The sequence below is a fragment of the Pelodiscus sinensis genome, chromosome 20 (assembly GCF_052426305.1).
Source record: "Pelodiscus sinensis isolate ZL-2025 chromosome 20, ASM5242630v1, whole genome shotgun sequence".
Classification (NCBI taxonomy): domain Eukaryota; kingdom Metazoa; phylum Chordata; order Testudines; family Trionychidae; genus Pelodiscus; species Pelodiscus sinensis.
In genome coordinates, this window is record NC_143071.1 from 8,334,083 (window position 1) to 8,360,380 (window position 26,298).

Here is a 26,298-nt window from a genome sequence, read left to right on the forward strand (position 1 = left end):
TACGTACAAGATAGGGACTGTAGGTTTGTTCTTAAGTTGAATCTGTATGTAAGTCAGAACTGGCGTCAGCCGCTGCTGAAACTGATCAGTTACAACTGCGGCTGAATCTGGACGCCAGTTATGTCTTACATACAGATTCAACTTAAGAAACCCAGGCGTCCCCAAGTCAGCTGCAGCTGAAACTGATCAGCAGCTGATTCCAGGACGCCTGGGGCAGAGCAACTCTGCCTCGGGCTTCCTGTAGTCAGCCGCTGGTCAGTTTCAGCAGCGGCTGACTTAAGGACGCCTGGGGCAGAGCAGCTGGGGTGCTGCTGGGTTGCTCCAGTAGCGCGGCTCCTCAGCGCTACTGGAGCAACCCAGCAGCACCCCAGCTGCTCTGCCCCAGGCGTCCTGATTCAGCCGCTGCTGAAACTGACTAGCAGCGGCTGAATCAGGACGCCTCGGGCAGAGCAGCTGGGGTGCTGCCGGGTTGGTCCGGAGCGGCGCTGCGGGACCAACCCGGCAGCTCCCAGCTGCTCTACCCCAGGGGTAGGCAAGAAAAGCCTGGTCTGCTGGGGGGGGGGGGGCACTAGCTGCCCCCCCCCCCCCCCCCCAGCAGACCAGGGAGACGGGGGTGGTGGGACCGCCCAAGTCCTCCACGGCTTTCCTCCGTCTCCCTGGTCTGCTGACCTGGGAGATGGGGAGCAAAGCCTTGGAGCATGCCCGCAGGGGGACAGCTCAAGCACGCCCGGGCTGTCCCGCTGCGGGCGTGCTCCAAGGCTTTGCTCCCTGTCTCCCTGCAGACCAGGGAGACGGGGAGCAAAGACTTGGAGCACGCCCGCAGCGGGACAGCCCAGGCGCGCTTGGGCTGTCCCGCTGCGGGCATGCTCCAAGGCTTTGCTCCCCGTCTCCCTGCAGACCAGGGAGACGGGGAGCAGCTTTTCTCGCCCCGGAGGACGGGGGCGGGGGACCGCGGCACATCTGGGCGTCCCGCCGCTCCCATCCTCTGGGGCGGGAAAAGCCCCGTTCGTAACTGCGGATCCGACATAAGTCAGATCCGCGTAACTCGGGGACTGCCTGTACTGGTAACAGGATTCTACGACAATCACCAAAGCCTGACTTAGTGGACTGAAACAAACTTCTTTCAACAAGTTATCTAAGAGTTCCCACTGACAAGATTTCTAGAGGGTATTTGGAGGAATTTTCAGGAGCATTCCCATTTTATCCACAGATGAAGTGTAATTTATGAGTCTCCTTCACCATGAGCACCTTCAGGGTTACTGAGTGAACGCCACTGCTGTCCCTTGGGATTTCACTAAGCGAATGCTCCTAAGTGTTAAATCTCAGGACTTCACCTGTCCTGTAGTAGAATCCTGAAATTTACCCTCTTTTAAACCAGGCCCTGAGTTATTTCCCTCTGTATATTAATCAAGCATATTTCAGAAGCCCCTAGTGAGGTTTGGCTCATTGTTTATGTCTATCTACGAGTCGTGATTAGTGGTTAATACACAGGGACCCCGCTGACTTAAAAATAAGATTATTTAATGTTAACAAGAGGCATGCATCATTCAGGGATACTGGCTAGAAATAACACTAGAAGTGTGGGATATTACTGGACCTTTTAGCTGCTCGTGCCCTAAACACTTAGGCCCTGCTCAAAGACAGCAGTGCCTAGCTCTCTTTCATCTTTGTATCAGACTCATGACATGCTGAACACTTCCCTCTTTGCTTTCTGCCAGGGGTACTTTTTAACCATACCTTTTAATGGGTCAGGCTCTTTTTGATATGCAGGGTCTCAGCCATTAGGTCTTAGCATCTCTGGTGACAGCCCTACTGTTTTCCTAACTGTTTCAAAGTATGAGATATTGTTATCTCTTAGCCCTAGTTTACACTAGGACATAATTTTGAAAGAACCCTCCTTAGATTGAATTTATAAGCAGAGCGTCCACACTACAAAGCCCGTTATTTCAAAATAATGGGCCTCTTATTTTAAAATCTGTACTCCTGTTTTTCTCAGGGAATAATGCTAATTTCAAAGTAGTTATTTTGAAATAGCTTTAGTGTGGATGTTCCGGTGCTGCTATTTTGAAATAATTAGCCTCCAGAGGCCTCTCTCAGCTGCAGCTCTGACCACTCTGGCCACATCTGGCATATCCACTACTCCCCTCCTCCAGCGGAGCTTAAAAGTCCCAGCAGCAGCAAAAGGGCTTGTCTCACATGGCCAACTGTGAAAGCCTCGTGCAAGACAGCAGCATCCAAAACAGGCATAAGCAACTCCAATGCTCCCTCAGACCCGCCCACAGGCGCCAGCACTCTGCTCCTCCATCAGCTGCCACTGCCCAGGGACACACAAGAGCTCCGACCTGGACTGGTGCGAAGATCCTGGACCTCATCAAGGTCTACGCAGAGATCAACCTCCAGGATTTTAAGACAGGAAAAGGAATGCCAAAATCTACCACCAGATCACCACCAGGCTGGCCGAGAAAGGTCACACCCAGACTCTCGACCAGTGCCAGATGATGGTCAAAGAACTCTGGCAGGCCGACCATAAGGCCAGGGAGCAGACCGGACATTCCAGGGCAGGACCACATGGCTGCTGCTACTATGACCAACTGGATGCCATCCAGGGAGGAGGGAGAGTTATGTCCCCTGCTGTCATCGCTGAGTCCAGCCAAGACATGCCCTGTGTCAGCATGCAGGAGAGCAGAGTGGTGGAAGATGAGGAGGCGGCGGCAGCCAGCTAGGACCTGCTCCTTACTATGGAGTGGGTCCCCCTCTCCCCTCCCAGAATGCCTCCCAGGTTTCAAAGGAATCCAGGGAAGGGACTTGAGGGGAGTTCTATAACTTTCCCTATCTACATGCGGGGGCAGGCAAGGGGCTGTGTGTTCTTCTCTTGGCCAACTCTGCCTCGGGGAGTACAAAACAGCCTGCTTATGTGTGTGCACATGGAGTGTGCACATAATATTCATAAGATTAATACAGATATCTCCCAGTGCATCACAAGCTCCATTAGCTACAGATTTAGAACCTCCCAAAATTTAGAGGATTATTCTTCAGGAGGATAGCTTGGCAAATATCCCTAAGAGAAAAAGCTTTACCTATGCCATAAACAATAAAGGAAATTATCTAGGATGGTACAAGAGTAGATTTGTCCCAGTTAGGATGTAAATTCTCATTTAAAAAGTTAATGGATTAAATTATATGTTTAACTGGTTAACCCTGAAGGGCAGGAATCCCACAGCAGGGGGCTGTAGGAAACAGGTTAACTGGTTACCTGGTAAGCATGAGGTGACCGGGTACATATCACCTCAAGATAGGATCCAGAGATAAAATTTCTCGATACCTTAAATGATTGCTTCTTGGAGCAGTTGGTTCTGGAACCCACAAGGGGAGAGGCTGTTCCTGATTTAGTCCTAAGTGGAGCACAGGATCTGGTTCAAGAGGTAAATATAACTGGACTGCTTGGAAATAGTGACCATAATGTAATAAAATTTAACATCCTTGTGAGAAAAACACTTCAGCAGCCCAACACTGTGGCATTTAATTTCAGAAAGGAGAAACACACAAAAATGAGGAAATTAAACAGAAATTAAAAGATACAGTGACAAAAGTAAAATCTCTGCAAGCTGCATGGAAACTTTTCAAAGACACCATAATAGAGGCCCAACTTAAATGTATACCCCAAATTAAAATACACAGTAAGAGAACCAAAAAAGTGCTACCGTAGCTTCAAAACCAGGTAAAAGAAGCACTGACATAAAAAGATATCATTTAAAAAGTGGAAGTCAAAGTCTAGTAAGGAAAATAGAAAGGACCATAAACTTTGTCAAACGAAGTGTAAAAATATAATAAGAAAAGCCAAAAAGAAGTTTGAAGAACAGCTAGCCAGAAACTCCAAAAGTAATAATAAAATGTTTAAGTACATCAAAAGCAGGAAGCTGGCTAACCAATCAGTGGGGCCCTTGTATGATGGAGACGCTAAAGGAGCACTCTGAGATGATGAAGTCATAGTGGAGAAGCTGAATGAATTCTTTGCTTCAGTCTTCACGGCTGACGATATTGGGGAAATTCCCAAACCTGAGCCATTCTTTTTAGGAGACAAATCTGAGGAATTATCCCAGATTGAGGTGTCATTAGAGGAGGTTTTGGAACAAAATTGATAAACTTAACAGTAGCAAGTCACCGGGACCAGATGGCATTCACCCAAGAGTTCTGAAAGAACTCAAATGGGAAATTGTTGAACTATTAATTGTGATTTGTAACCTATCCTATAAATCAGCTTCCGTACCTAATGACTGGAAGATAGCTAACCATGACGCCAATATTTAAAAAGGGCTCTAGAGGTGATCCTGGCAATGGCAGATCAGCAAGTTACTTCATGGCAGCCTGCCCTTCTTCGCCCTCCGGTGCTGGGGGGAACCAGCTTTTAAGCCTGCTCTCTCCAGCAACAGCTTCTGCCTGCCCCCCTCTACTTCCTTTATAGGAGGCAGTGGGGGGGAGCAGGTGGGTCCGCAGAGCCAGCAAGCGTGGGGAGCCCTCTTAAAAGCCTGCTCTCCGTGCATATCAGCTCCCCCTTTTTCCACTCACCCTCTGCTGCTGCCCCCTCTTTCTGCCTCTGATGCAGTGGCAACGGGGAGAGGGAGGAGGTATGCATACAATTGACAAGACTGATATCCCTAGAACAAATTCTACTGCTCAGATAGCCAATATCCTATTGCTAACCAATTAATATTTGTTTTAACTATATTTTATATGGGCTACTTGTTAGTTCCATCATTTGTACCATATGTATAACTTGAAAAAATATGGATACCATCAAAAGTGCAATTAATCAACTTTTTTAGAACAAATGCTCTCTATAGCCCCTGAAATGTCAGTAATACTGAAGCTTTAGTTCAGATTGAAAACTGTACATGAAAATAAATCTCATCATAAATAGAGATGAAACAAGAATGCAATGTTCTGTTCTATCAGATTAATTTTGAAGTCAGATTCAAGGCTACTTCAGGAATTAATTTGGATTTAACAGTTCAGATTGGTCAGAAGTTCTGGGTTTTAACCAAGCCCTAATATTCATTAAGAAATATAATCACTCGAACTTCTACATAAAATTTTCAAAAATCCAACTTTCAAATATCAGCTATGTTTTATGCAAAATGTATAATCAATGTATAATGCTGTAATTTTTTAATTATCACTTAAGAAAAAGAAATAAATGGCTACTAAATATTGTGCAAAATTCATTCTATTATGCTGGTGAAAATCCAAAGAATAACTCTCAAAGTCAGTGCAGTTATGTTAGATTCAGTTCAGCATAAAATGCAACCGAATTTTGTCCAGCAAACCCACAATATAAATAAAAATATCTGAATAGAATAAGTTAAAAATAAATATAAAATTAACAATGATTATATATTGATTTGAATTTCCATGGCCATGTCCCATCATTTTTTTGGGAAAATAATATTGACTGAAAGAATGTGGTGCTATTTGGACATGGCATCTGAAACAGATCACACAAAAATAGTTAAACAGTATCAGTATGTTTTAGTAACTGATTTTGAAAAGTGCAAGCCTGTCTGTCGATTGGAATGGCTTTGTCAGTTTCTGGAAAATACAGCCCCCGCCCCCCGCACCCCCAATGGTGACATTACAGCAAGCTCTTAGTTTTAAACAAGATTGGATGACCACTAGACAGGCAATGGAGAAAAGAGGTGTTGCTAGTTTCTTGTGTAAACAAACAATTTCATAGAGTGAATTTCAATGAGCCAGCTGGTGAACATTTGCTCTGTATCATCAGCACTTGCAAAGTGCTTAGCCTTGGCTCTCCAGACAGGTAACAAAAAAAAAAATTAAAAAAGGAAAAGAAAAAGTAAGGAATACCACGAAGCACTTAACTATAGATCACTTGCATGTATTCTTTTGACAACTGAATGTACAGTTGTAAAAACTGCACCCGTAAAGGCTATGTTACAATACTCTTCTTTCTCCCATTTCATTCCTTTCAAACTTATTTCCTTCAACAATGCTTGAGATCAGCAGAAATAAAATACTGTGGGAACATTATGATCTTAGCACTACAAAGAAAATGATGTCAATTGGTTTATCAGGCACTCGAAGTGGAAATGTTTTGGACCAGGACCCACGACTGTTCCTTGGGTATGTAAATAACCACTACCATGTTCTGTACATAAGGGGAGCAGCAGCAGAACAAAACAATATTACACTGTGAAGAGAGACGATATGAAGGTAAGCCTAAACATAAATGCAACTATTTTCACATTTCCATACACACCTATAAAATATTACATAGAGACACTCTCTGAAGTTCCAGGTGGCTATTCAGTTATGCGTGTATTCTGGATTACAGATGATTACAGGCAACCTTCAGAGATGATCTCTAGTAAGAAGAAAATCTGAAGATACTCTGTGTTCAGATCTGGAGAAGGCAGCATAAATACTAGCTCCATAATTCATAGAACCCATTCCACCATATTCTTTTCTCTCACCTCTAGTTATGTAAATATACTTATAGTAATTATGGGCATAGACAAGTACAGTATCTGGAAAATGGTTTTCAAGGCAACTGCCTTCATATACATCTACATAGCAGCATTATTCTGATATAACCAAGAGCGCGTCTACACTACAAGACTTTATTTCGAAATAATGTCGAGCTGGAGGACTTCTTACTCCAACTCAAGTAACCCTCATTTTATGAGGAATAAAAAGTCAAAGGAAGAGTGTTCTTCCGTCAACTTCCTACTTTGTGGACAGCACCAAAAGTTGAAATAAGTTATTTCGACTTAAGATACGCAATTGATGTAGCTGAAGCTGCACAGCTTATTCCAAACTTAGCCCTGCTATGTAAACGTACCCATAAAGATTTGGATTAACTCCCTTCTAGTATTTAAAGGACTGAAGCTCACATCACTAGTGTTGTTTATAATTTTTATTCTTCTAATGTCTTTAAAGAATGTGGGTGATGTCAGATCTTATGTCATACACTGATGGCATATCTAAATGTGTATACCTGTTCTGCTGCTTCTATTTGCACTTCCTAGATTAAATTTCCTGCAGCACATTAGAGGCTAACATATCTATTGGGGCATATGCTTTCATGGATAAAACCCACTTCATCAGATGAACTGGAGTGGAAATTAGACTGCATATATGAGAGACAAAGAGACAAAGAAAGAGAGAAATAAAATTACTTTTCAAGTGTAGGACTAGTGTGAATAAGGCCAATTAAGTTAGGGTGAATGTGGCTCATTCACAGCATTTGAGGAGGAGGTGTGAATATGAAGAGGAACTGCCCTTGTAGTGAGATAACCAATTTAAATCCTTATTCAGTCCTAATTTCATTTGTTGAATTTGCAAATTAATTGCAGTTCTGCTGTTTCCCATTGTAATGTGGGTTTGATGCTGTGTGGGGTTTTTTTTCCTGAAGAAGGATGGCCTATTTTTAAATCCATTACTGAATGGCCAGGGAGGATAAAGTGTTGTTCTACAAGTTTATGAATGTTACCTTTCCAGCACAAAAGCTCATGATACCATCTACATTTTGTGTTAGTCTCTAAGGTGCTGCAGAACTATTTGTTGTTGTTTTTGGGGGAGGGGGGGATTTCCAGTTACAGACTAACATGGCTACCCCTCTGAGACCTTTCTAGAGGTCTGCTTTGTGTCCATTTATGCATAGGCACAGAGTCTATCTAGTTTGGCCAATATACATAGTAGAGGAGCATTGCTTGCACACTGTATTTTGTATGCCAATATGGATTGATGCCAACCCTGGAAATACATGCAGGACACAATTAATTTTAATGTGAAATCATTAGCATATCATTGATTATAGATCCTATCTTAACATCAAACTGTCAATATTTTAAACATGTTGCTACATTAAATATTATCAATTATAAGAATTGTATTTTTATACTGAACATATAAACTTCTCTGGAGTTCCATGAAAATACTGTGCCTACCTTATTTTAATCCATTTCAATACAATTATTAATTACGGTTCCGTTTTTTAAAAAAGTTTTTGAAGTAAGGAAACTTTTTTCCCCTTAAATGACTTTTTCACATAATAAAATTTTACAAGACTAGGAATGTGATGGTCTGAAGTCTGCAATGGGATTTAGCACCAAAAGAAACAGTACAAAGGAAATGTAATAGTTTAGTAACAATATTTTATGATTACAGCTCATCCTTCTCCTTATTATGAGAAATACTATTGATCTTGACAATAGTAAGTATACTACATCATACTCTATGTCTGTCAGGCAGTCGGTTTCAAGTGGAGTGCCCCAAAGATCAGTTCTAGGGCCAATTTTATTCAACACTTTTATTAATGTTGAATAACTGGATGAGGGGATGGATTGCACCCTCAGCAAGTTTGCAGAGGACACTAAGCTAGGGGGAGAGGTAGATATGTTGGAGGATAGGGATAGGGTTCAGGGTAACCTAGACAAGTTGGAAGATTGGGCCAAAAGAAATCTGATGAGGTTCAACAAAGACAAGTGTAGAGTCCTGCACTTGGGATAGAAGAATCCCAAGCACTCTTACAGGCTGGGGACCAACTGGCTAAGTAGCAGTCCTGCAGAAAAGGACCTGGGGATTACAGTGCCTGAGAAGCTGGATATGAGTCAATAGTGTGCCATTGTAGCCAAGACGGCTAATGGCATAATGGGGTGCATTAGGAGGAGCATTTCTAGCAGATCTAGAGAAGTGATTATTCCCCTTTATTTGGCATTGGTGAGGCCAGATCTGGAGTACTGCGCCCAGTTCTGGGCCCCCCACTATAGAAAGGATGTGAAAGCATTGGTGAGGGTGCAGTGGAAGGCAACCAAAATGATTAGGGGTTGGAGAACATGACCTACGAGGATAGGCAGAGGGATTTGGGCTTATTTAGTCTGCAGAAGAGTGATGGAGGATTTGATAGCAGCCTTCAACTTTCTGAAGGGAGGTTCCAGGGAAGCTGGGGCGAGGCTATTCTCAGTGGTGACAGATGGCAGAACAAGGAGCAATGGTCTCAAGTTACAGTGGGAGAGGTCTAGGTTGGATATTAGGAAAAACTATTTCCCTAGGAGGGCGGTGAAGTACTGGAATGGGTTAACTAGGGAGGTCCATCCCTAGACGTTAAGTCCTGGCTTGACAAAGCCCTTGCTGGGATGATTTAGTTAGGGTTGGTCCTGCTTCAGGCTGGGAGCTGGATTTGATGACCTCCTGAGGTCTCTTTCGGCCCTTGGATTCTATCATCTTGGAAAGAAGCAGTAACATTTCCAATTGATGCATCAAAATGACTAAAGCAGTCAGTATTTTGGCATTTTTCATTTAAAAAATCATGAACACAAGCAGGAATATATTCTAGTTCACATGAAAGGAGGACACCGCCTTCAGCAGTGCTGGATGTGGCCACAGCTGGACCTTGTTCTTGCAGAAAACCATGTAAGGCAGTTCTAAGATCAGGATCTTCATCGCCGACAGCCATCTTGCCAACATCTTGGCAAGCAACTTTCCAAGACAAGCAAAAAAGAGAACAAGAGTCCAGCAATTTGAAGGGTGGACTGATGAGCCTAAAGAAGAGCAGGTTAAGGCTCTCGAGGCCCTTCAGGAACCTGACTATCATGTCATGAGAAAAGACAGTCTGACCCTGAATCAGCTGGTGGACTGCTGAGATGGGAGCAAGTATTCCCTGATGGAAGAGTGCATCAGATGTGTGTTCCTGAGTTGCAGTAAACAGTCTAAAATAGACTGCACTGAAGAACATGAGGGAGACATGTCATGTTCCAATGCCCAGTGGGAAACCCTCAACTGCTTGGCCAGGTAAGTTTGTCTCATGGGTGGTTTCTTGCTTCCCAGGAGAAGCTGCTGGACATCCTCTGAGAAGGTATGGTCCTCTGGGTGTAGAGACTTCAAGGTGGGGTGCAGGAGCCAACCATAATCCTGCGACAACAGGTCTAGATGGTTGCGAAGGGGCTAGGGAGAACCCAGCACCATGCCAAATGAATACTGGCACGGCCATGCTAGGGCAATCATGATAACTCGGCATTGTCCCCCTTGATCTTGCCAACGAGAGTAATTGGCAAGTAAATCTGTACATCAGACCTCTGGCCCACAACAGAAGGCAGGCATAGGAGAGGGAGCTTTTGCTCATTCCTAAGTGGGAGCACAACCCATGGCATTTTCTATATTGCCTGGTGGAAAACAGATGTAGTTGGGGAGATCCCCACCTCTGGAAGAGCATGTAGATCCCCACCTCTGTGTGAAATGACCATTTGTGGTGAGAGGTGATATGCCACTGCCTTCCTGACACTGCGGAGCTGACAAGCTTCCAGAAAGATGTCATGGCCGATGTAGAAATCCTAGAGGACAGAGAGCTAATGAGCATGCTCTCCTTTGCCTATTGATGTAGAACATCAAGGCTGTATTGTCCATCAGGACTCTCACAATCTTGCTTGACAGCTGAGACAGGAAGACTCCAAGGCCAAGCAGACTGTCCTGAGCTCTTTGACAATTTTGTGTAATGTCATTTCCTCTGTAGACCACATCCCTTGGACCTGGAGACCTCCAACGTATACACGCCAGCCCAAGTCTAAGGTGCCTGACACCAACTCAATGGAGAGAGCAAGGCTGTTGAATGGGACTCCTTTTAGGACATCCTTGTTCCTGGTCCATAAGTAAAATGAGTTTAGAACTGCTGAGAGAATGGGGACAACCTTTCCCAGGTGATCCCTCCTGAACTGGGCTCCTTCTCATGGCTACAGCTGTTGATATAGTATGGGTTGCCAAATTAGCAGATTTGGCCTGCAGACAGGTTTGCAGGGAGGTCCTCACAATGCCCTTGCCCTCTTTGAGAATGGCAGCAAACTCTGCCCCTGAGTCAGACAGAAGCAGCTCCTTGAACTAGGACAGCACTTTCAAGGAATTAAAGCTGTAACGGCTGAGGACCTCCTCCTGGTTGGTAATGCTAAACTGGAGCCCCTGGTAGAATGTGTCTTCTTGCTGAAGAAATCCAGCTTCTTTGCCTCTCTGGATTTGGGAGTTGGTTCTGGTTGCTCTTGCCTCTCCTCCTGGTTTGCATCTGCCTAACTCTGCCCAGCTGAGGCTGTGAGAGAAAGCACTCAGACTCTTTTGAAAGCACAAAGTATGTCCTTTCCACCCACATGGCAGTAAGGGGAAGAGAGGTGGGTGTCTGCCACAGCATTTTGTTAGTGCTTTGAATGGTCTCAATGAGCAGCAAAGCCAAACTTGAGGACCTTCAGGCACTACGAGGTCAACAGCAGGTCCTTCTCCGACATCAGCGCCATCTGCATGTACAAATTCTGAGTCACCCTTGTGAGCTGCGGGCTCTGTTGTCCAGGACCAGCAGTGTGGTAGATGTGCCTGCCACTGCCTCATCAGGAGAGGATGAGGAACATGCCTATGGGGGCATCTTGTCCCCCCGCTCATGGAGATAACACTACACCTATAGCCAGAGCTGGACAATTAGGGCAATCTACTCGCCCGTGGCAAGTAGATTTTAGCCTGGCACAGCACCGCAGTGCAATCTGCGCACATGTACCGTGCCAAACCGCGTGGCTGGCGAGCGGGGCTTGTCGCTTCTTGTCAAGCCTTGCCTATAGCAATGGCAGCTTTCAGCCCCATGCTGGCCTCAATCTCCGTTGCAATCCTGGGCTCCAATCTCATAACCTTGCAGAAGTTCTCAGTCTACAGCTGATGATGGAGGAACTCTTGCCTCCAATATAACTGATAATGATTTGGATCCCAGCCCGAGGGCTTGATGGTAGGCCCATACAGTCTAGAAGGACCCCTGAACCAGTGCCTGCTGCTGTAGTGGACATAGCATTACAGGCAATGTCTGTGCCACCTTCTTACTCCACTGTCTAGTGAGAGAACAACTTCTGTCAGTCTTGTGAGGTGCCAGCAAATGCAAGCTGCGCCAGGCACTCACTCTGAAAGAAGTCTTCAGTGCCAGCTAGCGATGGTACCAAAGAGCCTGAGCCCTTTCTCGGTACTGCAGCCCTTCTTACAGAGGCAGTGATGCCTTGAACCAAAATGCTGGGCTTGATAATGGACACTCTGCCAAGGAGGAGCAGAGGGAAGACTCCATGAGGAGCAATTTTAGCCTAAAGTCCCTCTCCTTTTTAGTTCTTGGGCAGAAGCCTCTACAGATTTTCAGAGATGGATGAGAGCAGCTCCAGTGACTGTTAATGGTGGTATGAAGGAACTGAAGATGTGTGGGTCAGCACAGACCTATATATTCCACCATGAAAACATGACTCCAGGGGATTCCACAGCCAATCTGACAGGTACCATTAGGGGAGAAACCTTGTGACAGCTGTGCACGTGGCACACACACACACACACACACACACACACACACACATCTACTTGGAATCAAAATGAACAAACATTTGAAAAAGAATAAACAATTCCATTGTGATACATTTATGTGATAATCGTTACGCAAATACAAAAAGATATACAGTATGGACAACCTAAAGCTTGAAAGTTTTAGTTTAATAATGAAGCATTCCCTGATTATTCAAAAGACCTAAGAAATTATCTGAATAAAAGCATATATAGTCTGCCTTGTGACTATTCTTATATAAAACCTTGTTCAAAAACCCTGTATCTAACTATATAAAGTAACACTAACATCTGACTGAGCAGTTTTTAGTAAATAACTCTTACTTTGTTTCAGAATAATCTTTGGGTTCTTATAAAAAAAATTACTTCTGCAACTTTGAAATGTGCAAAACTTAAATTGGGCTAAAACATATGGAAATAGTATTCGACATAATCAAAAAAGGAAGAAGTAAAACTTGTCACACTTGCATCTTCTGTGCATAAATCATTTATCCATCCAGAAAATACTAGGTTTGTTGCATCTTGATCAAATTTTCAATCTGCAGACTCAATGAAAAAGTTAGTTGGTACAATAGATCTCTTTTCAGTGCAGCGTGCATCAATTCTCTACACTGTTTCAGTAATCTTTGAAAAAGGAGAAAGAAAGATTACTTACCAGTAACTGTAGCTCCTTGAGACATATGCCACTGCACATTCACACTAACAGGATGCACTCCTGGCACCACTAACCTTCAAAAATAATTCTAATAAAGCACTGTCCCCACTGAAATTATAACATGCCAAGTATTTGGAGATGAGCTTTGTAAAGGCCACGTATTTCCCTACTGCCTCTGGGGTAGTAAAACTCTGAGGGACAGAGGAAGGTGGGCATAACATGAATATAAACAGGAAACAGACAACCAGAGTTGCCACTAGGGGTACGTCTAAACTACATGCCTCTGTCGTCAGAGGCATGTAGATTTGTTGTTTTGGCAAAGGCAAATGAAGCCGCGATTTAAATGATCGCGGCTTCATTTACATTTACATGGCTGCCGCGCTGAGCCGACAAACAGCTGATCAGCTGTTTGTCCGCTCAGCGCGCTAGTCTGGACGCTCCCCTGCTGACATCAAGCCCTTTGTCGGCAGCCCCGGTAAACCTCATCCCACAAGGAATAACGGGGCTGCCGACAAAGGGCTTTGATGTCGACAGGGGAGCATCCAGACTAGCGCGCTGAGCGGACAAACAGCTGATCAGCTGTTTGTCGGCTCAGCGCGGCAGCCATGTAAATGTAAATGAAGCCGCGATCATTTAAATCATGGCTTCATTTGCCTTTGCCTATGTGTCTAATCTACATGCCTCTGATGACAGATGCATGTAGTCTAGACACAGCCTAAGTGTTCTTGTTTTCTTCTTTGAGGTTGGCTCCTGTATATTCCCACTAGTGAAACTGGGTGTCCAAATACCCTACGTGGCTTTCATAAGTCTATTATCAAAGAGGTCAAGTCCAGAGAACAGCGTTTTTCAAACTGTGGGTCAGGATCCCAAAGTGGGTCACGACCCCCATTTTAAAGGTTTAAAGGGGCTGGTTTAAAGGGCCCCAAGGCTAAAACTTAAACCCCACCACCCAGGGCTAAAACTGAACCTTGAGGGCTTCAGCGTTGAGCAGCAGGGCTCCGGTTACAGATCTCCTCTTTGCATCTGAAGCTCTTGGGCTTTAGCTTTGTCCTGATGGGGCAGGGTCTCCCCCCTACGCAAGCTAGTAGGGTTCAGACAGGCTTAGGCTTTGCGACACCTTCTTTGGATTATGTAGTAATTTTGGTTCTCAAAAGGGAGTTGTGGAGCAATGAAGTTTGAGAACCTCTGCCACAGAGTAATGTACATAAAGATGGGGGAAAAAATCCTAAAGATCTCTATCGTAGAAACAACCTGTATCGTACAAAAGTTTCACAGGGTTAGCCATGTTAGTCTGTAACTGGAAAAACTTAAAAAAATAATGAATAGTCTTGCAGTACCTTACAGATAACATCTACATTTTTTTTGTTAGCCATGAGCTTTCGTGGGCACAACCCACTTCTTCAGATGAATGGCGTATAAGGTGTACAGCTTTCAAATAAATAGCACAGAAAGCGGATGCAGGGGAGAGAAGGAAAAAGAAGGAAAAATGGGGAAAGAAATTGTCAAGTAGAGTGTTCGTGTTAAATGAAGCTGATAAGAGTACTTAGTACACACTCTAAGTACCCTTTGTTTGGTTTTTTATGTCATTAGGATGTAGACTATAGCGGGCCATCCAGCCAACATCTTTCTCTAGACTTCTGTTGTAGGTATCAACTTTGTATATGAAATTAAGTATAGATTTCAATGTATAATCTATTTCACTAGTGGTTACGTTAAAGAGCAGTCTCTTAAAACCTATTGTAGCTTTTGGGGAAAAGCAACTTCCTAAAAGTCTTCAAGTCCCATGTAAATAAAAACTGAAATATTCTTAACAGCTAGAATATGTATAGAGCCTAGGTTCACCTAAATGAAAGTGGGGGTTGGATGTGCACATAGAGCAGCTTAGTCCTTATGGAGGATAGAAGGAAATCAGCCACCGACATCATTTTTCTCATAGATATAACTTTGTGATTTTTAATTGTAAATGTCTTTTGCAACAGATTAAATAAAAAACATTCCATCAGTTATTCAAAATGAACGTACGTTAACTTTATCAGCACCCAGAGTCCAGATTAGACCAGATTTTCTGACAGTGAAGGTGTATTAAGTAGCCCTTTTAGGAATTTTACAATAGTGGAATGGCTAAAGTATTTTCAATTACCAACTAAAAACAGTGTGTTGAAATGTCAATAGATCACGCTGAATAGTGACAAGGAGAGGCTCAGACTTCACGTACAATAAATAGTCCAGAATGGATAAAATGGCAGCCTACCTAGAGTCAGGTTATCTGTTGCCTACAGAGATAAGTTATTTTCCTTTGATAGGGGAGAAAAAAAAGTTACAAACCTGTTCTGCAACCTACTCTTTGAAATGTTTTCCACATGTGCACTGGACTGCACATGTGTGTGCCCCTTTAGTACAATTGTCAGAATGCATCTCACTCAGCGGTACCCACTGGGACAGCTCACACTGCATGCAGCATAAAGGGCAGAGCCACCTCCAATCACCATCAGTTCCTTTTAGACAGAAAACTCCAATGCAGAGGGGCAAGAGGGCAGGTCACAGAGCGGACATGTGCAACACATGTTGAAGAATAACATTTATGGAACAGGTCAGTAACTGTTTTTTCTTCTTTGAGGGATTATACATGGGCATTCCACTCCTTGTGACTCAAGTCATGAAAACAGGTGATGGGATCAGAGCAGGAACTGAAGGACTGTTAAACCAAATCTGGCATCATATCTAGCTTGCCAATTGGGAAAACAAGCCCAAAAACCTTAAAAAAAAATCACAACTAAAACTTACAATCCTAATTGTATTGAAGACTAAATTACCTCTATCACACAGACTATATTTACAAATGCTGGGAGAGAGAGAACAGCTTTGGCATGGAACAGAGTTCTAAAGACCACTGCAGGCAGTAAGAAGGAATTGAGGAGGCTTAAGGGAGGCTCTGACTTTTACACCTCTATGCAGTGGTGCACAGCAGTGGGAATTTGAGCTACAGCTGGATGCACTGATGCCAAGACCAGAATGAATACGTACGTCAGTCACTTGAGAACAAATGATTTGTGCATAAGGAGGTCAGGTGACACTGTTAGATGATAATTTAGACCATAAAGTTTCTGGAGGAGGGTTTGTATCTTAACTATGTTTATGCAAGTTCAAAACAATGGAGCCCCAATCCTAAGGATGCATCTTTCAGTGTTATTTTAGTATAAATTATATTTATAAAATGATACAGGGGCTCTCTCATGACAGGTCCAGAAGATCTCAGTGCCACTGCTGATCTGTCAGACCTAGAGCACTCAGTCTAATCCAATTTTTCTGATCACCAATAAAAATAATGGAATGCATCAGATACAGTAGCGGTTCCACCTCACTCTGAAGCAAAGCTGAGGATGCTTTGCACTGATTCTTGTGGGAAAACACATCTATGAAAGATTTCAAATGTATCCAGTTCTTTATCTTTTAAATTAATGGGACTGTTTACAGATTAAGGCACTTTTCAACATTATTAAGAATACCTGGCCCTATGTTAACATTGTATGTCAAAGTTTCCAACCTATTGAGACATCCACTTTTGAAATGTTCAAGTTCCCACTTGGGTGTAATAAAAGGACTATTTATAGTCTTACGTGTTGATTTGAGAATCCACTTATCAGATTTAAGCAGCCCATTAAACTGCTCAGTTTTGAATAATGGCCTTCCACAATAAATTCTAAACTCTGATGTACAGCATTTGTCTTCACATAGCTTGAAAAAACATCACTACTGAATTAACATGACAGTGAATTTTCAAAACACATATCTAAAATTATAACCCAGACCTCTGTGTTTAATTTTGGCCTCCTGTGCTTGGATTCAGATACTACGGTAGATCAGGTACTACAAAGCTTTTCACCACACTAGTTAGGGTAGTTTGCTTTGTTCAGTGATCATTGACACAATAAGCTACTTGGATTGTAAAAAAAATAAAACCTGTCATACCAGATGCGTTACATCAAAACAATTGAAATGTACGTTTTAAATCCAGATTCTGCCATCAGATACAAGGCACAATTTCTGGAAAATCACTTAATAAATGCAACATGATACACAAAATGAGCTCAAATACAGCATTTTAGATCCAAATCACCCTTTTTAAATTTAAGTGACACAAATTCTTATGGTTCTTCCTGAAAATAATAGTACACATAATCACTTTTTTAGCAAAATATTATCGATAAATTAACCCGTTGCTTCTTCCTGCATAATATTTTGAAGAGCTGGTCTTTATTCTCCATCCATGCCATTAATATTCTCATCTAGGTCCTTATCATCTTGACTACTACATCCTCCTCCTTTCTGGCCACAACAAACTCCCATCTTGACCACTTTACACACTTCCAAAATTTGGGTACCCAGATTATTTTTTTAAGACATTGCTTGGACTAAAACCTCCAATTACTTTCCATTCTCCACCATATCTAACGTGTTTTATCAGTTTTTATTATAAGGATTTCACAGCTACCCCTGCCCTATCTGTAATATCTTATACAGTATCAAAATGTATCCGCTATGCAACTGATGTCTGCCTCGACTGCCCATCTGTAAAATTTTCCAACAAGCACCTTCACACATTCTCCCGATTCCTCTCTTGAATAGGAGAATCTCATCATAAAAATGTGCCATGGCACCATATTTTCTCTCCCCTTCCAACTCTTCTCTGTTATAATGCCTACTACAAACTCAACAACGGAACAGACAATGTGTCATGACTGCTTCTATCATGCAGATTGCTATTATTCCTTGAACTCCCCCAGTCTCTTTGTTCTATCCACATGTTGTCTTTCATCTTATGCTTAGTTTGTCATCTCGTGGGGCAGGAACTATCTATTTTGCTATCTAATATACTTATATAATGCCCATCACTGCAATATCTGATCACTTTCCAATCATTAATATATTTATCCTCACAACAGGTCTGGAGAGTAAGGAAATACTCCAGGGGTACTCCGATTTTACAGAGGGGGAAATGAGGCAGAGAGATTAAGTGACTTGTTCATGGTCACAAAGGAAATCTGTAATGGCACAGGGAGTTGAACCCAGATCTCCTGAATCCCAGTCTAGCATCTTAACCACTGAATCCTGTTTCCTTTAGAAACTACCACAATGAAAATAAATAACAATAAATGAACATTTCAGTTGTAACCTGATCCTCCTAATAAATGTCCACAACAACTGATCTTCAGTAAGGAATAATGGTGTTCAAACATGTCAGTTCTAAACTGAAGCTGGTTTGAGTTACTTAAGGGGAAAAGAGCATCTGAAACCACTAACTTCTATTTTGCTACATTCCTATCACTTAAAACCAGATGAACTGATTTTTAAAAAATTTTTACAGCTGACTAATAAAACCCTAAAAATAAGGTTTTATAATGGAAAGCTGATCCAAACTAAACTATAGGAGTGCTGTTATAAAACATAAAGCATGTGGTCTACTTACTGAATTTGAATAAAAACACAGAGACATTTAAAGAAATAAATTATTCATCATCAAATGTCTTACTTACTTCAAAGCCTCTTCCAGTTTGCGAATTTTCTTTTGAGTATCCCCCCTCTCTTTATCAAAGTCATTCTGGAAGCCATGAATCTATCATTTAAAAAAATTAAAATTTTAGCTACTACAGCCTGTGATCAACCAAACGATTAAGTATTATTTCAATATTGAACTTAATAAGTTAGTTGTATATAAGTTTAGATAAGAAGTTGTTGAAATATAATCAACCTATGTAATGTGATGTTGCCGTAGTTCAAGTATAAATTTCAGGAACAAAATTAACAGACAGCTGATCTGAATATAACCTTTTCTATTAGTGTGACTCTCCTTCCTGTCCAAAGAGATGTTAAACTTCCAGTGTTAAAAATACAATAATTAGCTTTTTCTTTAGTATCAATTGCCAGAATGAGGATACCAATATATGAAATGAAATAAAAGGTAATAGACAAGAAAAGAGATATAGATTTGTCTCCAATCATAACCTACACAGCCTAATAGCCTACACACAAGTTCTCACTCATTGACTTCTTTTGAATTTAACATTACAACTGTTTTTTATAAAGATTTATTTCACAAAGCATTTTTAAAAATATGATAAAATGTGTTAACTAAATTACTTTAGCATACTGACAACAGTACAATATACATTCAGGTATTATGGTATCCAAGAACAGTTGCTCCCAAGGAAATAAAACATATGCAGAAAGAACTGCACTAATCTAGAATTCTTTACCCTCTTTAAGATCAAAACTGAGCGTGATTCAACACGTGACAAAGACTGCATATTCTCTTAGCCACATTATGAAATAAGCACAAGATAAGTCAAGGTTTATTAATCTGTTCTCATTGTGAAATTTTTGGGTACTGTATTTTTGCAGTGGATGTGAACTATGCATCTAACCTAAATGCACACCCATAACAGTTTACAGAATCTTCAACATAAATGTAACTCCTCAGTCAGCCAATATATGTATATACATACATAACATACATGCATAGACATGCATGCCCAAACACACACAACCCTTCCTCCCTCTCTCTCTCACACATATATAGACTCAAAAGATGTGTGTACAGACACACTCTTTATCTTACATTCCCATTTTTCCTAATTTCATCTTTTTCTCTTTTAAAAATATATTTAGATTATAAACAAGTCTTTAAAACAAGGACTGCATTAAATGCTTGCACAGCACCAAGCACATTTTGGATGCTATTATGATACAAAGTAGTAAATCAATATTCTTTTTTAAATAATTATTGTTCTCAGTGCAATCCAAGCTGACAATTTTGTTCTTTTTAAGGCATTACATGGTATAGATCTTACTGAGATCACCTCTCTCCCTGTATACCATTTCAGAGTTCCTAGGCTGTTCTAACATGCCCTACCTTTTAGTGTCAGGAGGCTAGTAGCAAGTTTTAATCTATGAAGGGTTCTTTACTCTGATTCTGTTGGATTAACAGGGGGGAAGTGAGCATCAGAGTTTGTCAACCTCCCAGAAAGGGTACAAAGCACTTCTGCTCACATTGTTTTTTTGCCTAAGGCAAGTTAGGTGTTAAAGTTGGGGAGATGGTTATGACCCCTTCATGCTGTTCTGTGGAAACTTTCAAGACCACAAGGGGTAGTTTAATAATATTTGTTGTGATCTTGGAGATTATTTTGACTGAATTCATTTGTTAATATGCATTTTGTCACTTTTTATTTTAAAAAAATCTGAAAGTACTAGAGTACTGGTGGACTCATGAAAGCTGAAAGAAAGGTAGGTTTAGGCTGAGCTAGGTTACTCTCATATCTATATTTTCTTTGTGACAAAGGATAAAAGTAAATTCAGGGAGTGTTCTTATAGCACCCAATTATTTGCAGCATCATGTTTGAGTAATAAGAAAGTTCTCAGGAACTCGGCAAAGAGGAATACAATTTTATGCACGTGCGTGTGCGTGCACACACACACACACACACGCACACATATATAAATGAATGCCAAATTAAAGATATTACATGATTCTGCATAAATTATAATTTTTTAATAGTAAATAAGAATTGATATTAAAAAGTGGGCATTAAATATTTGTGATTTTTGAAGTAATTAGTGTGATGAAATTACATCAAAGAAAAAAAACAAGTTGTGCAAACAGAGAATTTGGTTTCTAAAGTACAGAATTCTAGAGTAGCAGTGAGAACATTTATAAGCAAGGTGCCATCAGCTAAAAAGTGTTGTGAAAATGTACAAGTGACGAGAAGTCACAGCTCTTGCTCCACAAAGCCCCTCTGTGGTTTTAACTGAAACCTCAAGGAGAAAAAACAAGAAAATTCAATAAACCCCAACACCCTACAAATTTCTATAATGTGAACCACAGGACACCAGTACATTGTAACTGATTATATATTGAAAATGTATTCACGCAATATGATCAGAAATTATATCACAAATATATCCAGACAAGAATCTGCATTAGTATCAATGACCTTGAATGTCTATAACAAGATGCATGGCATACCAATATCTCAGATGAAAAACAAGGGAAAAACACAATTGAAGACTCACTGTGTAGCAAGTTTCAGTACAGAAGCTAACTGTGTGCAAAACTGAGTATTTAGCAGGTTCAGAACATTCTCAGAGACAGAGGGATTTTCCATTAGGATGGTCAGAAGCCAATATTTACTCTCTTAGCATATTATATATATGTATAACAGCTGTCTCAAGAACTGCTCTTGGTAATAGTGTATCACAGTTAATACACTTTGCTGTCTGTTTGGAATACAAGCAAATTATTTGTAAAAAAAAGACAGTTACTCACCTTGTGCAGTAACGTCTGTTCTTCAAGATGTGTCCCCCCATGGGTGCTCCACTCGAGGTGCTGGGCTCGTCCCGGCGCCACAATCCAGAGGATTTTTCATTAGCAGTAGCCCCCTGCCGGACTGCGCATGCGCGACGGCCCCTTCGCGCCTTTTATCTGAGCGCAGTCCGGTCTTGTCAGTTTCCTCCCACCCGGAAGCATCTGAAAGATATAAATAGAAACTCCGAAGCAGGGAGGAGGGTGGGTCGTGGAGCACCCACGGGGACACACATCTCGAAGAACAGACGTTACTGCACAAGGTGAGTAACTCTCTTTTCTTCATCGAGTAGTGTCCCCGAGGGTGCTCCACTCGAGGTGAATACACAGCAGTGGTCTAACGTTACATGAGTGCTTCGGGCCTATCATCCTCGTGCTGTAGACAAGACAGCCTGAGCTACCCTTGAATCAGAGGTAAGTATGTTCGCGAGAGCATAGTGTCTAGCGAATGTGAGGGTAGATGACCAGGTTGTCGCATGGTATATGTCCTGCAACGGTACTCCGTGAAGATAGGCAATGAATGTTGCCATGCCCCGGGTGGAACGAGCACGAAGACCACTGGAAGAGATTTGTTGCGCAAGGCATAACATTGTGTGATGCAAGTGATGACCAAGCAGGAAATACGCTGCGCACAAAGTTGCTTTCCCTTGGAGCGCTCGGCTGTAGAAAGGAAAAGCCGCTGAGACTTCCTAAAGACTCAAGTTCTGTCAAGGTAAAAGGCCAGTGCTCGCCTGACATCTACAGTGTGTAGACGTGCGTCTTCCAATGAGAAGTGAGTCTTTGGGTGGAAAGTCGGCAGGATTATGGGTTCATTTATGTGGAAAGCAGAGTTGACTTTTGGCAAAAACGCTGGTTGAACACGCAATACTGCCGCATGACTGGAGAATTGCGTATACGGCAGATCAGCAGAAAATGTTGCTAATTCACTTACTCGACGCGCCGACGTAATGGCAAGTAGGAACACCGTTTTCATCGAGAGCATTTGTAGATCACATGTTGAGAGCGGCTCAAAAGGGGAATGAATCAGAGTGTCCAATACTAGAGGCAAGTCCCAAGGCTCCGGTGGGATCCTATGGGACAGATACAGATTGTCTAATCCTTTCAGAAACCTTTTGGTGATAGGGTGGACGAACACTGAATAGCCGTCAATTGGAAGACGGAAGGCTGAGATTGCCGCCAGATGTACTCTTAGGGAAGAAATAGCCATTCCCGTCGTCTTTAGATGCATCACATAATCTAGGATTTGTTGTATAGACAGTGAATGAGGGTCAAGATCTTTTGCAAAGCACCACGAATGGAAACGACGCCATTTTTGGAGATAGGATTTGCGCGTTGTATGCCGCCTACTGTTAATCAACACGTGCCTCACTTCTTGAGAACAGGAGAGTTCGGAAGCCTGGAGCCAGCTAGGAGCCATGCCGTGAGGTGCATGCGATCGATGGCTGGGTGAAGAATTGTGCCGTGTTGCTGAGATAGCAAATTGAACAGTTCCGGTAGTCGTCGTGGATTGGCAACTGACATCTTCGACAGCTGTGTTAGCCAGGTCTGTCTGGGACAGAAAGGTGCTATCAGAATTACTGTTGTGCCGCCTAGTGCTATCTTTTCCAGAACTCTCGGAATGAGTGGAAGAGGAGGAAAGGCATACAGGCAGTCCCTGAGTTACGCGGATCAGACTTATGTCGGATCCATGCTTACGAACGGAGCTTTTCTCGCCCCGGAGGATGCGGGCAGCAGGACCGCCCAGACACGCCACGGTACCGTAGCCCATGTCCTCCGGGGTGAGAAAAGCGGCTCCGTGGCTCCCTGGTCTGCTAGGTGGGGGGCTCCCCCCAGCAGACCAGGGAGACACAGAGCAAAGCCGCGGAGGACGCGGGCGGTGGGACCGCGGCGCGTCTGGGCGGTCCCGCTGCCCACGTCTCCCCGGTCTGCTGGAGGGGGGGGCGCGCAGCTAGTGCGCTCCCCCCCCCCCCAGAAGACCAGGCTTTTCTCGCGGATGCCTGTGGTAGAGCAGCTGGGGCGCTGCCGGGTTGGTCCCGCAGCGCCGCTCCTCGGCGCTATTGGACCAACCCGGCAGAACCCCTGCTGCTCTGCCCCAGGCGACCTGATTCAGCCGCTGCTGGTCAGTTTCAACAGCGGCTGAATCAGGACGCCTGGAGCAGAGCAGCTGGGGTTACTGGACCAACCCAGCAGCACCCCAGCTGCTCTGCCCCAGGCATCCCCAAGTAAGCCGCTGCTGAAACTGACCAGCGGCTGACTACAGGAAGCCCGAGGCAGAGTTGCTCTGCCCCGGGCTTCCTGGAATCAGTCGCTGATCAGTTTCAGCAGCAGCTGACTTGGGGACACCTGGGGTGCTACCGGGTTGGTCCCCGCAGCGCCGAGGTGCGGCGCTGCGGGGACCTACCCAGCAGCGCCCCAGCTGCTCTGTTCCAGGCGTCCAGATTCAGCCGCTGTTGAAACTGATCAGCGGCTGATGCCAGGAAGCCCGGGGCAGAGAAACTGTGCCTCGGGCTTCCTGTAGTCAGCCGCTGGTCAGTTTCAGCAGCAGCTGAATCTGGAAGCCAGTTCCGACTTACGTACAAATTTAACTTAAGAACAAACCTACAGTCCCTATCTTGTACGTAACCCGGGGACTGCCTGTATAGCAATTGGTGCTGATCTCAGTCCAGGCGGAAAGCATCCCCCAGAGAGTTTGCGCCGATGCCCGCTCATGAGTAATATTGAGGGCATTTCCTGTTGTGTCAAGTGGCGAACAAGTCCACCTTGGGGAAGCCCCATAGCAGGAAGAGGTCGCGGAGCACCTTGGGGTGTAATTCCCACTCGTGTTGTGAGAGGAAATGCCTGCTCAGAGTATTGGCGATCACATTGTCCTTGCCAGGAAGGTATGCTGCGGTTATGGTGATACCTTGTTGAATAGCCCAATTCCACAGGCGCACAGCCTCTGCGCAAAGAGAGCAAGAACGTGACCCCCCCCTCCGTTTGTTGATGTAATACACCGTGCATATGTTGTCGGTGAGTATCTGTATGGAGTGTCCTCGGATGATGAGCAGAAAGTGTTTGCAAGCATTGAAGACTGCTCTCAGCTCGAGAAAATTTATATGATGTAGCGATTCCTGGGGAGTCCAGAGACCCTGCGTCCGGTGCTCCTGAAGGTGAGCGCCCCAGCCGAGCAGAGAGGCATCTGTAGTGATTTGCAGTGATGGTTTGCGGGCATGAAAGGGGACCCGTTAGCATATTGTTGGGGCTGTCCCACCACGCCAAGGAAGTCCGGACCCGACTGGGCAGAGAAACCATCCTGTTCGTACTGTGAACCCGGGGCGTGTACATCCAATGCTGAAGACTGCGCATATGGAGTCTGGCATGCAGAACCACATACGTGGTGGCCGCCATGTGCCCCAATAGCGGTAGACAGGTAAGTATTCGGGACTTGGGAGAAATTGATACCGACTTCACCAGGTCCTGTATGAGTTGAAACCTATTTACCGGCAAGTATGCCCTCGCGGTCAGGGAGTCGAGTCTTGCTCTGTAGTGGGGTAGAGTGGTCCCCCACTGAGCCGGAGGCGGAGGAACCCCTCTGGGAGCCATTTTGGGCCCAGCCTAGCCCCGCCCCCTCAGCTGACCGGAAGTCAAAGGGCGGGGCTAGGACTACAAGAAGGCTGCCAGGGAGCTCAGTCAGGGCCCAGCCTCTGAAGGAGACGGAGGCCTGTCCGGAGCTCCTGCCTGGGGAGAGTAGGACCAGGGCCGGGCCGCTCTCAGAAGCCTCCCCGGATGCCAGCCAAGGCCTCCCTGCCAGGGCTACGGAGGCCAGGCCAAGCCAGCCAGCAGAACGCCCCCCCCCCCCCGGGACCCAGAGGACTGGCCCGAGCCGGGGGACTGGCTGGAACCCCGATGGGTACTGGAACGCCGGGGCAGAACGAGCCCATGGGACGCTGCAGGGCTCCAATCCCTTGACCCCTGGATTGGGCCACCCGGACCCTGATGGGACGACACCAGCCTCGACTCCCCGACGAACCTGCTGAAGCTACAGGTACCTGGGAAGGGGGAGATGAGAGTGGCCCAGGGGGTAGTCCGGGTGGCTCTCTGCCCGCGGCCAGCAAGTTACGGGCCGGAGCCCTGCTGAGCCAGTCGCAGCAGCACTGCTGCCATCAGGGCCCCTGGGCCGGGGCGCAGTGAGGTGGGTGGGCCGGCCTGCGCCCCCCAGTCACCCCCTAACCGGGTGGCAGTCTCCCCCTCACTGCTGCTGCTGCTGGCGCCCTCCCGGGCTCGCTCCCGAAGGAGGGAGCGTCTACTAACAGGAGTTTGAGTGCGGCCACGCCTGGCGTCAGGGCCTGGCCGCCATCTACCGTCCGTGCCTTGGGCGGGAACTCTTAAAGGGACAGGACTAGAATGGTTGCCCTGCCCAAACTGTATGATACTAGACTGACAAGTGGTGGGCTTATTTCTCTGCAACCCGGACCTGAAGCAAGGCCGGGCGCGCGAACAATTACCTCTTGGCCCGACCGGAAGGAAGGCCGGGAAGAGACTTGCCTGCCTGGACTAGTTTAAGGCGCGGTAACGCAGGGAAGCAGGCACGTCTCTCCCTGTGTTGGAGGTGGAGGAGCCGCCTCCTGAAGGCCTACCAGCCTATCATAAACTGCCCTCCCCCGGAAGGGGGGGAAAAGCTCAGGCTGTTGTGGACATTGCCGGAGGGCAGTGTCCTGAAGGGGATCCGGCCACCTGCCCGCAGTGCTAATTCCCCCACTTGGCGGCAGGTGGTGTTGTCTCAAGCGGGAAGCCGCTACATGCTCCGATAAACTCCAGGTCGCAAGTAGGTGTCAAGAAGGTTCTCTTGACATTGACTACGAGTCCTAGGGCAGCAAACAGAGTGGTAGTTGCCGACACTGCCCTTGTGGCCTCGTCGAGTGTGGAAGCCTTTAGCAGGCAATCGTCCAGGTAC

At 44.6% G+C, this 26,298-nt stretch overlaps 1 protein-coding gene across 8 annotated transcripts in view; it reads right to left on the reverse strand.

Annotated features, from left to right (window-relative positions):
- CEP112 (centrosomal protein 112) overlaps nucleotides 1-26,298 on the reverse strand; it is a 359,448-nt gene that overhangs the window by 204,118 nt on the left and 129,032 nt on the right. For all 8 annotated transcript variants that reach the window (XM_075903958.2, XM_075903952.2, XM_075903955.2 and 5 more), the window contains one exon: nucleotides 18,544-18,623. In XM_075903958.2, the coding sequence (XP_075760073.2) occupies nucleotides 18,544-18,623 (80 nt within the window). The remainder of the gene's footprint in view (nucleotides 1-18,543; nucleotides 18,624-26,298) is intronic.